This window comes from Mus musculus, chromosome 10 (assembly GCF_000001635.26).
Source record: "Mus musculus strain C57BL/6J chromosome 10, GRCm38.p6 C57BL/6J".
Taxonomy (NCBI): domain Eukaryota; kingdom Metazoa; phylum Chordata; class Mammalia; order Rodentia; family Muridae; genus Mus; species Mus musculus.
In genome coordinates, this window is record NC_000076.6 from 43296244 (window position 1) to 43312804 (window position 16561).

The 16561-nt window shown below is 41.2% G+C and overlaps 1 protein-coding gene across 6 annotated transcripts in view; it reads left to right on the plus strand.

The window, feature by feature from the left end:
* The window catches only part of Pdss2 (prenyl (solanesyl) diphosphate synthase, subunit 2), a 246635-nt gene that overhangs the window by 77996 nt on the left and 152078 nt on the right, over nt 1-16561 (plus strand). For all 6 annotated transcript variants that reach the window (XR_871439.3, XM_006512852.4, XM_006512854.4 and 3 more), the window contains exon 2: nt 2556-2690. Coding sequence is in view for 5 of the 6 variants with exons in the window: in XM_006512852.4 (XP_006512915.1) it covers nt 2556-2690 (135 nt within the window). In the remaining variant the exon portion in view is untranslated. The remainder of the gene's footprint in view (nt 1-2555; nt 2691-16561) is intronic.

Consider the following 16561-nt stretch of genomic DNA (forward strand, 5'->3'; position numbering starts at 1 on the left):
ATAAAAATACTGTAGTAACTTCCCAGTGTTCCTTGGATAAAGAACAAACCTATTGCTATAGATTGTTTAGCCTGGAGGTTGAGTCCCTGTGTCCCCTAGGTCATACCTGGACTAGGAGCCCACTTTTCTTCCCCCGTCCCTCTCAGGTTCCTTTTCCATCTGTTCTTCTTTGGACGTCAGCTCAGGCACTACTTCCTCAAGCAAGCCTGTGGAAGCGTTTATTATAGCTGTGGTTTTACATTGTATTAGTGGTTATTTCCATTTCTTGTGCTAGATCCTAAGCTCTTGCCTGGTTTTGCTTGCCATAGCACCTGTACCTGGCTAGCATAGTGCCTTCCTCATGCACGGAAGCCTTCAGAGTTCACTAGGCAAATGGATATGTGAGCGGTGAGACTTGTTTATACCAATCAAACATAAACAGCCTTGCAGCGGTTTAATGATGCGGGTTACACAGTGCTAAGTGTTGCTTTCATTTACAACACCAATAACAGTGAAGGGCTTTTTGCTTTTATATTTGTTATACTTGTGGGAGATCAAATAATATAGTAAAATGAAATTATTGACAATCACAAAATAAGGAAAACTCCTACACGCCTGTGGAATATCGCAGAGGCTGTGTCACCCTTTAGTCTTTTCCAGCAACATCAGTAGATGTTTTTAAGCATCAGTAGAGGCTGCTCTAGTCTTCTAGTCATGTAAAGCCATTTGGTGTGCTGAGGCTCCATCTCTTACTGTCAATCTAAAGGCTGCCCGGCTTCTCCTCCCCATTCCCTCATCTGTGCCTCTCAGCTCCCCCACCCCTCACAGCCTGCTCCTGACACCATGCTCTCTGTTCACCTCCACAGCCTCACTTCCCCAGAACCCCTGCCCCAACATGTTCTCCAGCTCAGCCCCTCCCCAGACTCCCCAGCTCTCATGGAAGTGCTGTTGCCACCTACTTAGTACTTCTGGTTCGCACAGCCTCATTCGTTCACTAAAGCAGTTGGTACCACATCTGAGGAGTGCTTTTAATCCAAGGTGTTGTCTGTACAAAGACAGACCACATTTCAGTAGTGTTAGACAGGAACTGCTGTTCCCTGAGGGTTTGACTGAATACCATTGAGAGAGAGCATGAGCATCACTGTTTTCCTACCCAATGGCCACACCTGTGGCACACAGGTTGAGTATCATCTATCTAAGTACTTGGGACTGGAAACCATTCCAACTTCAGGGGTTTCAGATGTGAGAGTATTTGCATGGACTTTAAACTGGTTGCAGATCCCTAATCTGAAGTAGAAATGCTTCAAAATCCAGGAGCTGTGCAACCCCACTGTTAGTTTGCCAGCATCTGGATATGGTTCTGCTGGCCAGTATCCCTCCTTAATGGAAGACTGAGGTTGAAATTCTGTAAGAGTGACCTGGATTATAACAGGTAAGATTTGCAGTGTCCATTGAGATCCTGGGGATTTCATGCCCAGAAGACAGGCTTGATCTTCTCTTTTGGTTGTGAGTGAATATTAAGCTTTGGGGAGTTATCATATCCGTTTATCCCAGTGCTGTTTTTAATGGTGTTAATGGAGTTAAAGAGACTGTTTGGGGAACATTTCATTTACTCAAACTGTCATCTGCCCTCTAGGTTGTTAACCCTAGTCTTATATGACTAAGGGTCAGAAGCTGTGCTTCTTGGAGCATTCTCTTGTTTTGCCCACGAGCCTTTTCATATTCTTTCCCTCATCTTTCTGTACCACGTTCTGAAAGAGGCAAATGTTTCAATAAGATGCCATTGGAGTGGGAATTCCATTAGAGATCTACTACTTGGTGAAGTAGAAAAACTATGGGAGATCCTGTTCATTAGAAAAGTCGGGAAAACTTGTTAGATGTGGGAATCAAAAGCAGGAGACAGAAAATGGAGAGAGAGAGAGAGAGAGAGAGAGAGAGAGAGACCAAAACAACAACAACAAAAAGAATGCAGTTATGAAGTTTCCTGCCATGTGCCACCGTGGCACCCCACACGTCAGTCCGTCCCCCATCCAGGACACAGCCTCTGAATCACACCTGTCATTGCTGAATGACAGAAGAGTTTGTCAAGCATAGGCCCGCCTGCCCTGAACCCACTGCTGCAGTCTGTCTAGCAAAGCCAGCTTATTACAAAGCAGGTCTAAGCTGCAGCGTCCCTTTGATAGCAGAGCAGAGTATGCTTGTGAAGGAAGGAGTGCAGCCTGGAGTGGAGTGCAGCATGCTGCACACAGAAGGCTGTGGATTCCAACCTGGCACCGTAAGAAAAGGAAAAGGTGCAAGGGTTCATTAATTAGCCAAGGGCAGGACCCAGAAAGAGAAGGGAGCCATGGTGCCGGGCCCACACTGAGATTGTTACTTTAAAAAACCCTGTCACGTTCTCTAGCTGTCTTCTGAATGTGCTGTGTGTGCGTTAGCCTTTCCTCCTTAATTCTATTTGTTGAAAACCAACAGTCCCATTGTCAGGTCTTAGAAATTTGACCGTTTTTATAGCCATCTACAGCTTGATCTGTCCAGCCTTGGGAAAGTGTGTCACCTCTTCTCTGTGTGTTTGTTAACAGGGCCCTCGTGCACGACAGCCGGCATAACCTACAACTGCGGGGCCTGGTCGTGCTCCTCATATCAAAGGCTGCGGGGCCCAGCACTCGGAACGCTGCGTGTCAGAACTACGACATGGTCAGTGGGGTATACTCATGGTGAGTCTTCCAGCATTGCTCTCCGGATTGCAGAATCACTATTTGTCCCCTTGTCATTTTCTGATTCTAAGTCAAATAAAAAAAATTATATATATAATTTATTTTATATAAATTAAAGCCCATTGTTTATATTTATATTGCTTTTAAAATTAGAGTTTGGAGCCCCTGAGGTGGCTCAGCAGTAAAATTTCCTGTTGATAAACCTGATGGCTTGAGCTTTCTACTCAAGGACCTTTGAGGTAGAAGGACACAGGCAACTCCCAAAAAGCTGTTCTCTGATCATGTGCATGGTGGTTTGTGCAAACAGCCAGCATCATTTGGTAGCTCTCTCTCTTTCTCTCTCTCTTTTTTTTTTTTTTAACTTCTCATCTCGGAATCTTCAGTAGAAGGGATATACAGGGATCTATTTCAGTGTTTGAATTGATTTGTATTTGTTTTGTGTTGTGAGGTCACTAGTCCTTTGTGAGTTACCCGTTGGCTCTTTCTAATGCCACTAGAAGAGCTGTCATGCTCACTTTACTCTTGAGAGAACAAATTCCCAAATGCAGAGACATTCTCACACCTTACATACAGCAAGTGCAGAAAGGTCAGGCCAAGGTCACTTTTCTCATGTTCACCTGCCTTTTCTCTTTCAATAGTTTGTTTCTCTTGTACATTAGGGTAGATGCTAAATTGTTATGCCCGCCCCCCATCCTCTTGTAAGAATGTCTTAAGAAACTTGCAAATGAAAAGATGTCTATCTAGCTCCTCCATACTGCCTCTGTTAGAGCTCAAAACTTTTACCTTATATATTTTGTAGAAAACTCGAGCAAATTTAGCTCAGACTATGAGAAAATAAATACACAAAGATTTAGAATGACTATTAGCAACCCGGTGACAGTGGAAAGTGAATGGCTCACACATCTCAGTCCTGTCAGGAGTCCCACTGATTTCCTGCTTCCTGACTTTGAGCCTGCCCTGCTTGTCATCTGTCAGCTTGTACATCCAGATAACTGTGCGCATGTGTATGAGGTAAACACCAGCTGTGTACACGTGTATAAGGTAAATGCCAGCTGTGCCACATGTGTATGAGGTAAACACCAGCTATGTACATGTATATGAGGTAAACACCAGCTGTGCACATGTGTATGAGGTAAACGCCGGCTGTGCACATGTGTGTGAGGTAAATGCCGGCTGTGCACATGTGTATGAGGTAAACGCCGGCTGTGCACATGTGTGTGAGGTAAATGCCAGCTGTGCACATGTGTGAGAGGTAAATGCTGGCTGTGCACATGTGTGTGAGATAAATGACAGCTGTGCACATGTGTGTGATGTAAATGACAGCTGTACTTGATTATTTCCTAGTCTTTTAAAAGTGCAGTTCCATACATGACAGGTGTTCAGAAGTGAATCGGTCTCCTGTCACAGAAGATACAGGCATTCTAGAAGTCAAGATTTATCAAAAATCTACTGGATAGGAGTTGACAAAGTTAGATTGAAATCCTGTTTTTATTGTAGATAGATAGTTCTGTAACTGGGTGTGGGGGTGATATCTGTATTTATATGGTACCCCATGATGTTTGCTCAGGTTTCTCCTTTCTTATCACCCTCTCTGAAACAACTCTATTGTTCATCCTTATAACACGGAGTCTCAGCAGACCAGACAGAACTTGTATCTGGAAGATTAGCTCACATCGGGCACATAAAAGCTTTCCGGAGAACACTGTACATAGGGACACATGCCTGCAGTCCCAGTGCTTGGAATACCAACGCAGAAGAACCACATCTGAGGAGCTACAGAACAAGACCCCGTCTCACAAAAACCTAAAACCAAAGAACAACTCCCACCCCCAAATCTCAAAAATCTTTTAAAATAATCTACATGAGTTTTTAACTTGAGTGCATAGAATCTCAGTTATGTTTAGGAGTAACCCTGACATAATTCTAGGCCATTTTCTGTAATCAGACTTGATGTAGCAATTTATCAGTTGCATGGGTGTTTTACACACTTGCTAATGTAAAATGTAATTTGGCATAGGAGTTTGGTAGGCCACCAATTTGTTTCTGTACCACAGAAGTCAATTTGTTTGTCTCCTGCTTCCTTAATTATTCAAGTGTAACTTTTGCTGGAGGCTTGTATCTATAATGCCACAGTGAATTATTTAACATTTGAGGAAAGTACTGATTTGGGAGCTTTTTAATTTACCTCCAACTACTGGGGTTTATATTGTTGGTGTTTTTTTTTCCCTCTTTAGCTTGACTTTGATGTCAGCTAATGGGACTTGAGTGAATCACCTAAGGGACCCAGAGTGAGTTAGGTGATCAGTTTTGTTTGGCCTCAGGATATAACTGGTGCTGCAAACTTATCACATAATAGCTAAGAAAGACAGAATTTGGGCTACAATGGAATAAGTGTACTTGGGAGAAAGACATGAGACCCACATTTATAAAAATGTGCAATAAGCATCTATCCAAGCCTTGTGCCAACAATATTAAGTTTAGAGTTTATTTTATTAATCTTAACCTTAAAAAAATTAATTGTAAGGTCAATAGCGCATATAGCAACGGGCTGGAGACCAATCTCAGTGGTCAAGCACTTGCCTAGCATGCTCCAGTCCTTGGGCTCAGCTTCTAGTACAGTTTTTTTTTTTTTTAGCTAAATTTGCAAATATCTTTAACTATAATGAAAAACTTTTGTAGCTTCCCATTTTACTAATAATAGAATATTTTTGTTTTGTGTATAAAAGGAATTTTTAGCAAATAAAATACATATTACACTTAAATGTAGTATTATTAAATTTCAAGAAATCCAAATGGTTGCCATTGCTGTTAGTATTATTATACAGGCAGTGTGACCTTGCTGTGGAGTCCAGGGTAGCCTGAAACTGGCAGTCTAACATAGGCTGTTCCTGAACTCATGATCCCCACCCAACCCCGCAGCTTCTCCCACGCTAGTACAGTGTGCCAACGCAGGAAGCCTGGGTGAAACAGTTCCCAGTGGTTCCACTTTCTCAATGATTTTGAAAGAGCCAATTCAAATTATTCTCTTGTAACTAGTAGTTAAAAACAAGTTACAAGCTGTACATATTAATGCACTAACTGGAACATCAAAAGCTAAAGTGGAGACAAGACCACAAGTTTAAGACCAACCTGGGCTACATAGTGAGTTCAGATCTAGCCCAAGCTATATAAGGAGACTCCATGTTAAAACCCAAAACAATTCCTACAAATGGAATACATTTTCCTTTCTGAAACACATTTAACAAACATATTCTTCTCTTCCCTAGTACCCAGCTAGGCTGTGCTTCCTAGCTTCCCTTGCAGTTAGTTAGTTGGGCTATCTGTCTGAAATCTATCTAATATAGTCACAGAAAAAGTGCTGTTTATATTAACAATGTAACCCCAGTAGTTTGGAGATAAATTAAAAAGGCTTCCAAATTAATATTTTCATCAAGTGTTAAATAATTCATATTAACAATAGAAACTAATAGAAAGTGTTGCTACTTCCTACCGTCAAAATCCTGCACTATGATGCATGATGAAGCAGATGCTCTTGGAGGCCCATTCTAAGATGCTGTGCTTTCTGGATCACTCCTTGGAAGAGCACCAACCTGTCTGTCAGTATCTATGCCAGCATGATGATAGAAAGTCCACTTTAAGGCACTTAAATATAGTATTAGTTATGATTACTACTCAAATCGCCCCACCGGTGCTTGCCTTCCTCACCACCCACCATGATACTCTGGATTCTCGAAAGAAGGATACACACAGACACACACGCACATGCACACGCACACATACACACGCATGCCGCCTTATTTTTAATATGCCTGAAGCAGCTCATCGGTTGGGCCACTCTCAAACTTCCATGTTGCCAACACCTCCCCTCCAATACTCCTGAATTATTACTTACTTTATAGAATCTATAATCCATGTTTGCTGTCCCAGACCCAGTCAGGGAAGGGGCTGAGGCCGCTCTTCCCCTGCTCTTGAATGACTGCATGCTCTCACTTCTCCAGCTCTCAGGCCTGATCGCTCTGCTTCCATGACTTGGAAGTACTAGTCCTGTCTCTGTCTCCCAGCCCAGCCATTGGCCACTGGCAGTTAAAGCCAACTTGGAAGGTGGGGGATGCTGCATCTCATAGGTAGATTTACAAATTTCCCTGTAATTTGGGAACTCGATTAACATAAGCAATAAACCAAATCCACAGCACTTAAGTGGATGCTTACCCTGTTAACAGCAGCAGGTGTTTTAGGGATGCCGCTCGTGTAGGTAGGCAAAAGGTTAGTCAGATCAGCATGTGCTAGCCTGCTAGGTAAAAAGCAGAGTTTAGGGGCTTTTCCCGCTTCAGAAGTTTTCCTGTTTCAGGAATCACTATGGACATAAGATATGCTCTATGAATTCCTAAAAAGACACTTTTTACTAATTAGTTTGACTACAGAGCCATTTGAGCTGTCAGCAGTACATCCTGTAGAATGCTGCAAAAGTTTGGGAAATGTTGTATTCTATTTCAGAGTGCCTAACCTGGAATCCTACTGGGAGTTCTGTGAGGCAGAAATACACTTTTCCTAATGAGAAACCAGGTTTAGAAAAGCAGCTTTCTGAATTCCCACCTGATGGGGCCAAGTGAGGAAAGAAGTATGTGCTTATAAATTGCTTGAGTTTTACAACTGAACCTGAGTCCTGTCGCCTACTGGCTATGTGACCCTGGGCAAGCTGAGAGCCTTAACCTCCTTTCCTGTTGCTGAGATAGGGTCGATGCTCTGGCAAAGGCAGCTTAAGGAGGGGTGGGTTTGTTGTGGGTTTTGCTTTAGCTCCTAGTTCCCAGTTTTAACCATCGTGGCGAGGAAGTCACAGTGACAGGAGCTTGTAACGATTGGTCACATTGTGTCCCCAGTGAACAGAGAACAGTGACTGTCCTTATGTTAGTTCCCAGCTTGCTCTCTCCACTTACACAGCTCAAGTCATGGCCGTGGTTAAGATGATCTTCTCAGCACTAGTCAGTGCACTCAAGGCATTCCTCACAGGCATGGGCTTTCAGCTGTCAAGTTGACAACAGTAGCTGTGATATCAAGTAAGCTCTCTGCCTCCTTGCTGCTCTGCTGGTTAGATTAGAAAAGTCATGAGAAGCACTCAGGACCACAAGTTCGAGGACAGCCCGGAGCACATAATGAATTTCTAGGCCAACATGGCCCATACAGTGAGCCCTGTGTCGTGTCTTTAACACGTATCAACTTATCACTTCTAAGCCCTGTCCTGGTGCTTTATCAGACTGCTCCCTTGACAAGGACAAGCACTGCCCTTACCTGGCACACCTTTTTCTCACCTAGTGCCTTGGATGTTGTACCCATTTCAATCTTTGTCTAGATGACCATATCTTCATTATAACATAAAGGTTCTGTCTAGACTGGAAGAAACTTTCTTTGTTGTTGTTGTTGTTGTTGTTGTTGTTGTTGTTGTTGTTTTTCGAGACAGGGTTTCTCTGTGTAGCCCTGGCTGTCCTGAAACTCACTCTGTAGACCAGGCTGGCCTCGAACTCAGAAATCCACCTGCCTCTGCCTCCCAAGTGCTGGGATTAAAGGCATGTGCCACCACTGCCCGGCTGGAAGAAACTTTCAAATCACATGTTCTGTCTTTTAGGCAAACAAAACAAAACAAAACAAAACAACAAAAACTTTGTTATAAAAAGCAAAATATAATACAGCATTTAAAGAAAGAAAAAATATTAGTAGAATATCATAAATTATAACTCAGGAGGCTGAAGAGCTGGCTCCTGAGCTCTGCAGAGAACCCAAGTTCAGCCGCATATCCATGTCAGCTAGCTCACAGCTAACCTTCCTTCGCCCCAGCTCCGAAGGGTTGATGCCTCTTCTGCCTTCACAAGCACCTACACTCACACGCACAAACCCGCCCACTTCTTACCCTATAGAAACATAATTTAAAAAATCATTTTTTAGAAGAATCAATTTTAATTTTTTGTTGAGATTATAATAATATCATTTCTGCCATTCCCTTTCCTCTTATACACTCCTCCTTGCTTTCTTTCAAATTTATAGCCTCTTTTTTCTTTAATTGTTGTTATATATATGCATATATATATGTACATATATATGTGTGTGTGTATGTGTGTATATATATGTATATGTATGTATGTATGTGTATATATATGTATGTATGTGTGTGTATATATATATATATGTATATATATATATATACACACACACACAGACAGACAGACACGTACACACACACATTCCTAAATATAACCTGCATAGTGTTGCTTGTATGTATGCTTTTAGGGCTGATGACTAGGTATTGTCTAACCGGATGGTGTGCTCTTCCCTGGGAAGACTTACTTCTCTGGCTCTCAGCATTTCTTAGCTGCCTGTATTTATTTGTGTAGGGTTGAGGCCTGTGAGTTCCTTCATCCACATTGGTGTGTCTGTTGTCCTTTTGTTCAGCTTATGTTTAGGCAGTCATGTTGATGAGACATTATGGTGTAGCTTCTAACATTGGTAGGAGGCATAATCTCACAGCAAGCTCCCTGATCCTCTGGTTAGTTCTTAAAATCTTTTCACTCACTCTTCTGCAATGTTCCCCGAGCCTTAGGTATGAGTTGTTTTGTAGATGTATCAGTTGGGCATGGCCTCCACAGTATTATAGTTGGTTGTGGTTTTCTGTAGTGGTCGCTGTTACAAAAAGATGTTTCCTAGTGGGGGTGAGGACTAGACAGATAACTGTGGGTCTAAAGATAAATATTTAGAATATAGTTAAGGATTATGCTGGTTTAGTAAAGTGATGGTTGTGGGTTCTTCAAGATCCATGGCTTTGCCAGCCCTAGGTTGAAGTAGAAATTTCTGGTTTGTTTGGAAACAGTTGTGTCATGTGATATATGATGTTTTTCTGGAAGCTGTCCTGTGAGAGGATGTTATACTGAAGCAGACACTTGAGAGGACCTGTGTTCTTTGGAAAGGGTATAAACAAAACCCAACAGACTGTGAACAATGCTCTTGCATTGGTTCGCTTTGCAACGTTTTCTCTGGTCTTCGCTGGTCTTCACTTTGTAGAGAGAAATGTACCAAAGAACTTCTTGATTCTTGCTGATTCATGCCAATTCAGTGGAGCCTTGCAGTTTCTGCTGGATTGAGCTGCTGCTACTGATTGTGTTTGCTGTTTACTATTGGACTGAACTGCTTGAGGGGGTGGGGGAACCCAATACCCTCTTCTGGCCTCCATAGACACCTACGTGCACATAGAATGCACACACACAAGCAAACATAAATATAAACAAACTTTTAAACTACGAGTAGTTGAAAGGATTTCATAACAGCCATAGCACCCTACCATTAATATCTATTACATAGTAGTCAGTTGCTACTTGATCAGGCTAAATTATTGCTACTAGTATTTAAAGGGAAGACATTCAAAAATGTCTCAAAAATCTTAAATTACAAATTTCAATTTAAAAATATTAATATTTGACTATATAAATAATTCAGTGGAAAAAGGGTCTATAAACCAAAAAACAATTATCAAATTTTAAAAGTATTTGCAATATGCATACACAATGGCTGTATTTTAACCTACAGATAAGTGAAGGGCTTATGTAGTAAGATGTCAGGACAACACAAACATGAACAAAGCACACAAACAGACAACTCAGAAACCTGGCTGGAATGAATTTTTAGCTTTTGGCCTTCAGGATCAAATATCATATGAAAATACCTAAATTGTATATTTTTTTCTAATTAAAAAAAGATAATAATGAAGCTAAATAGTATACTTAGGTTAGCTTTCTTTGTTTTTTTTGTTTTTTTTTTTTTGAGATAAATCTCATTATGTAACAGGAAGTGGCCTAGAAGTTTCTGTGTGTGGCCCACACTGACCCTGAACTTGTGACCCTCACAGGTCCGGCCCCCACTATTGTGACTGCAGTCCTCTGCCACCACAGTCACCTCCAGTTTAGCATTTTAAAGTGAGCATCCATCCAAATGTAAGATGACACCATTACTGCTAATTCTTCATTCAACTCCGCTTTTAACTGAAGTAATTATGACTAAATTAGTGGTATATACAATAAGGCAACTGTTGGGCTTCAAGAACTCAACATAAGGGGCTGTCCAGGAAACTCAACTGTTACAAACACATACGCTTACTGGTCTTGCAGAGGACACAAGTTTAGTTCCCAGCACCCAGTTCCCAGATATATAGTTTTCAACCACCTAGAATTCCAGCTATGGGGGATCTAAGCCCATTTCTAGCATTGCCAAGTACCTGTGCTTACATGAACATACCCATACAAAGACACACACCTAGTACACCTAGTTTAAAATAAGTCTTAAACAAAACAAATGGCTGGAGAGATGGCTCGGCATTTAACAGCAAGGACTTCCAGAGATCCTGAGTTCATTTCCTAGCAACCACTGGGTGGCTTACAACCATCTAAAATGGGATCTGATGTCCTCTTCTGGTGTGTTTGAAGACAGCTACAATGTATTCCTATGCAATAGATAGATAGATAGATAGATAGATAGATAGATAGATAGATAGATAGATAGAACGAACCACTGGGTGGCTTACAACCATCTATAATGGGATCTGATGTCCTCTTCTGGTGTGTTTGAAGACAGCTACAATGTATTCCTATGCAAAAGATAGATAGATAGATAGATAGATAGATAGATAGATAGATAGATAGATAGATGATAGATAGATAAATAGATAGATAGATAGATAGATAGATAGATAGATCGATCTATCAATCAATCTTTAAGGCAGCCTGGTCTATATAGTGAGCTTTAGACAGGCTAATGGCTGCAGAGTTGAGACCATGTCTCTCTCAAAAAAATAAGGGGTGGGGTGGGGGGAGAGAGGATTTATCATAGACAGAGAAGAAGGATTCTAAGGCTGGTGAGATAGCTTGGTGGGTACAGGCATTTCCCATGCAAGCCTGGTGACCTGAGTTCAATCTCCAGAAGCAAGGAAACAGAGGAGGAGAATTGTCCTTTGACCGCCACATGTGTTCCGTGGTGTGGATACCCACACATAGCATGCACACACACACACACAAAATAATAAGTAATAAGTAAGTTTAAAGTATAATTAATATACTTGTAAATCAAATCCAGAAAACATCTTAAAGTTAGCTTATTGGTTTTAACATTATTCTCCTCTATGTGAAACTGGGTCAGGCTGCATTGAAGATTACATGAACAGCTCTTCATATGTGGAGAATATTTAAGAACTGGAAAAAGACAGAGGTTTTTTTTTTTTTTAATTAACCTTTGAATTTAAGCAATTGGACTTGGTCTCAGCTGTTAATATTAGAATTTATAATTTGCTTTTTAGCAAGTTGTTAAGTAGCAGCTGGTGACTTCTAATTATAATAACAATAGGTTATGCCTATGAGGCTTCACTTTCTTCCCATACATTAGGATTCTACTAGTACTTAAAAATACCAAACACAACCAAACGGTGTGTGCCTTGGGGGTTGGTTAAGTTAAAAAGCATCTTGAGAAGTGAAGCTTATGCAGGAACATATTGATAATATTATTTATGTTGGATTCAGCTATATAAACATATGATATAAAAAGTAAACATAGTAACACTGAAACATGTAGTAATTGAAAGCTATTATAGTGCTGTTCCCTTGAGGCCGTGTGTAAATAGTGAAAACTATCATACTGACTGTTTGCTTGGGGCCGTGTGCCACTGTATAGAGTAGAATGAAGGAGAAAGTCCAGAGTGGTGGGAACTCTCTGGGGCCAGGGAAGCCCAGGCATAAGGAGGCCATCCAGGGCGTTTTTCCTACTGTGCTAGTTTATAAGTGATATATTCACGTTATTCTTCATAAAGGCTATTTAAAAATCAAAAGAAAATTATATTTTGTAGTTTCCAAGTAGGAAAACAACCATAAGAAACCTATCCATGCACACTTTAAGAAATCATAAGCTGGATACAGTAGCATGTACCTATGATCCTAGAAGTCAAGAGGCTGAGGCAGGAGAATCACCACTTCAAATCTGAAGCTAGCTCAGACTACCTAGCAAGATCCTGTCTCAGAAAAATCAAAACAAACTAACAGAACCAAAACATCTCCCAAACTCTGAGTACTTATTGACAGTGATTCAGTGATTGCACTGCATAATTTAGCTTACTATGGGTTTTTATAAGTGATTTCAAAAGGTACCTCTGCTATTTTTCAATTTCAAGAAAGCATATGCAGTTTGATTACATATTCCTTATCGACGGTGTTCTACTTACAACAATAAAATGTACATACAAATGTAGCAGTATTACTAATTCATTACAGGCAGTACTTATTTTCTTCATTAACTTTTTATTGTTATTTTCAACTTACACAGCATGCACAAATACAGCAATTACATGTTGAGCGAGAAGGGAAGGCGCTTTATGTTCAACATTCTGTACATCAGATGCCATTGCTTTGCCAGAGTGTCTAGAAAAACACAATATAAGAGCAGCCTCTTATAACACAAGTATAATTAACCAGCAAAAGTAGGTGGGCTAAGCTGCTAATGTACTCAGCCAGAGAGTTAGTTGATCATATATAAATAACATGGTATTGATTAGCCTGCCTAAACTACATTACAGCAAAACTGAGCTGCATAAATGGTTTTCTGGATGCAGAGTCTTTAAATCTTTTTCTTTAAGGGGATGTTATGTGTTGACTAATAAATAAAAGGCAAAAGGCAAATGTAATATCCAGTGTCCAGTTCTACATCTTAAATACCATTGAATTCCTGGTGTGTAGTGCTTAAAACCCAGCTATAGCAGTCATTTATTTACTTAAGATCCTGTATAGACGTATACAACAGAATCAAGGGGAAAGCTCTCAGAGGTGATAACTCTGTCTGGGGCTATACATAAAATGTGCTGTGCAGAAAACCTGAAATTACTTGAGATGCGTAATAGAGCATATGCTTGTGATCAATCCCTTGGCAAGCTGAGGCAGGAGGCGAGTTTAGCCTGAACAGCGTAGCCAGGCTCCATTTCCAAAGCTTTTGTGAGCTTTATGAGTTAATGTTCTCTCGGATCCTTTAAACCCAAATTCAGAGCACTGCAGGAGTAAGTAGCATGATGTAAAAAAAGACATCTTAGGTTTTGTCTCCAATCTGTACCTGATTAGTTATTTAACCTTAAGCAAGTCATGCACAACTCACTCATCTATAAAGTAGGGATAGTATTGAGTTTCAGACCAGCAGCATCTCCAGCAATAGCACATGTCCAGCCAAATGCAGTTGATCTGAAGGTCAGTCCTGCTGCTGTGTCCACTCCACTCTGCTGAACAAATGTGAATATGAAAGTCTGTGTTTCAAACTACCAGGAAAACAGGCCCTGCATCTGGTAGTCTTCCTGACACTTCAGTGCACACTCATGTGACCTATTGGAATTCTGTCCACAGTCACTATTGGGGCTACTTTCTCTACCCATATCCATTGGCTGTACCTCTGTTTAGACAATGATAAACAGTCCTTACCAGTTCTTGCAGATACTAGGTATGAACTAGCTTTACAAAAAGCTTAGAATCCAGGAAACCCCTTCCTCATATGCTCTTAGCTTTCCTTTTCCCTCCTCAAGACTGTCGCTAGGTGGGCCAGACAATAGAGGTGCTTTCTCAAGTTAGTTCTCCCTAACCATGCATCTTTACCCTCGGAGTTGCTGTCATCTAAGTCCCACAGTTCTGTTAGTGTGATTTCCCCCATTCTCACCATCCGTGAGCACATCAGTAGAGTAGAATACACTTAATTCTTCACCTGCACCTCACTCCTGCCAGGATTAAAACACCTTCCCCACAGCACAACCCGCATTTCCCAGTAGCCCTAAAGTAACACAAAGAAGGTGGAAGTGTCACCTAGAGCATTTCTTCGTACACCAAGAAAGGACAAATGAAGGAACCTAGCTGATGCACATGACAGCCTGTGTTTGGCTGGAAATGAAATGTTGGTGAGGGTTCAGATGAAGGAGGCATGGCCAAGGGCTGAAGGTCAGAGTGAGTCAGACACTGGGGACAGGAGTCAGACATGCACTGGGTAAGCCGAGAAATACTGAGGCCATGGCAGAAGGCAAGAGACTTAAAGGTTTCAAACACTGAGCAGTTCTGGATGGTCAAGGTGCAAGTGTGCAAACAGGCGTATCAGAGCCTCTGCAGTGTGATTCCGTAGACAGAGACGACGAGATTGACTGCATGTGGTTAAACCAAGCAGGAGAACAATGGACCTGAGGAAGCTGCCAAGAACGAACGCACACAGAGTGTCAGAGTAGAGAGTGCCAGAGTGCCAATGGAGGTGGGGCCAGCTAGGAACAGCGGGTGAGGAGGTGAGGCCCAGTCTCAGCTCAGACAGTTGTTTGTTGACTCATTTATCCTGGTACTAGATTTGCTATTGATTAATTGAGTCAACCAACGTCTGTTGAGCACTTCTGTATAATAAACAGAAATATAATAAGCACTGCTGTAGCTCACACATACAAAGATGTCTATAAGCCTGGGATTACTCCATGATCTTCATACACAGTAACTGTTGCTTCTCACAACCCTGGCTGGAAACAAAGCACTGGCCTTGGAAAACGGACTTTGAAAAATGAAGTAGCTTACTTAAGATTATAGTAAAGCAATTGATGGAACCCATGCTCTGTTCAGTGCCACAGACACATTGGACTATGGTACCCTAAATGTACACTCTTACTGATTTGACATCTGTCCTTAGCCCTGAGCACAACTTTGTATGTTCTGAGTTTGGCAGTACTAAATCGTGTCTGAGTGGAGACCAAGCCACCAGCTTTCCCTGTGACCTCTGAAGCCTCAGCATTATCATAAGCATTCAAGTATTCTGTAGATTATTGTTTGTTTATTGGGACAAGCTTTCAGTATAGAGTTGACTGTGGGTGGTGGAGATGCTGGGAAGTGCTGTACAGTTTAAAGATAAGCTTAAAGGTAAGGATATGTTTGCAGGCCATATCCCCTTCCACAAGAGCTCTGATGTGCTCTTGTCTTTTGTGAAATGTTGATACCTGAATATTTTCTTTGCTGTAGAAACTAGGTTTTTCCCCAGATAGACTTCTTCCCTAAACAGTTGATGTATTCTAATAGATGGCTTTGGTAGCTGGACATCAAAATGCATGTCATTTGACATTAGTTCTTCAATGCTCATTGCTCCGCACTTTGGTATTACAATCTTTTGATATTCCACTCACACTCATTGAAGGCAGCATTTCAAGGCACTGTTTGGATGATGTGTACCTGCACGATTCGCACCTGTCCAGGGATAATTGTGTCCTGCCGTGCTCACAGCATCTCCTCGGAGGCTGGAATTGCTTACACATGCATCACAGATAGTGATGCAATAAGTTTTTAGAGGCTGTGCATAAGACAACCAACAAACTGAGACACACAAGTTCCCACCCCTTCTTTTCAAAGCTGTAGTTAATCACTTGAACACTAGCCAATATAGTAGAAAGCTGGCAGACTTGCCTTTGCAGCAGGCCATGTAAAAGTGTTTATAATTTACAGCTTATTATGCCATGCAAATGACAGTGTTCCAGTGAAGGAGAGTGAGAAAATATGGCTGTGAAATTACTTAACTCCCCTTTGTTAGCTGTTTTCTGGCAACAGGAGAAGGATACTTTGCACTTAAAATGCATTTCTGTGTGTAATTTTGTCTTTCAATTAAAAACTTCCAGCAGGGGAGGGTTACTTTTTAACTCTTTTTATAGGTGGGCCAGAACAGTTTTAATTTAACAAAATCAATAAGCTGAAAAAAACCAAAGTTCTCAGGGAATTGAAATGAACTAGTACTTATGGCTGCAGTTTCTTTAATCCTTGGTTTTTGCCATTTGCGTGTGTTTATTTATTTGAGGTGTGTGAGCATGT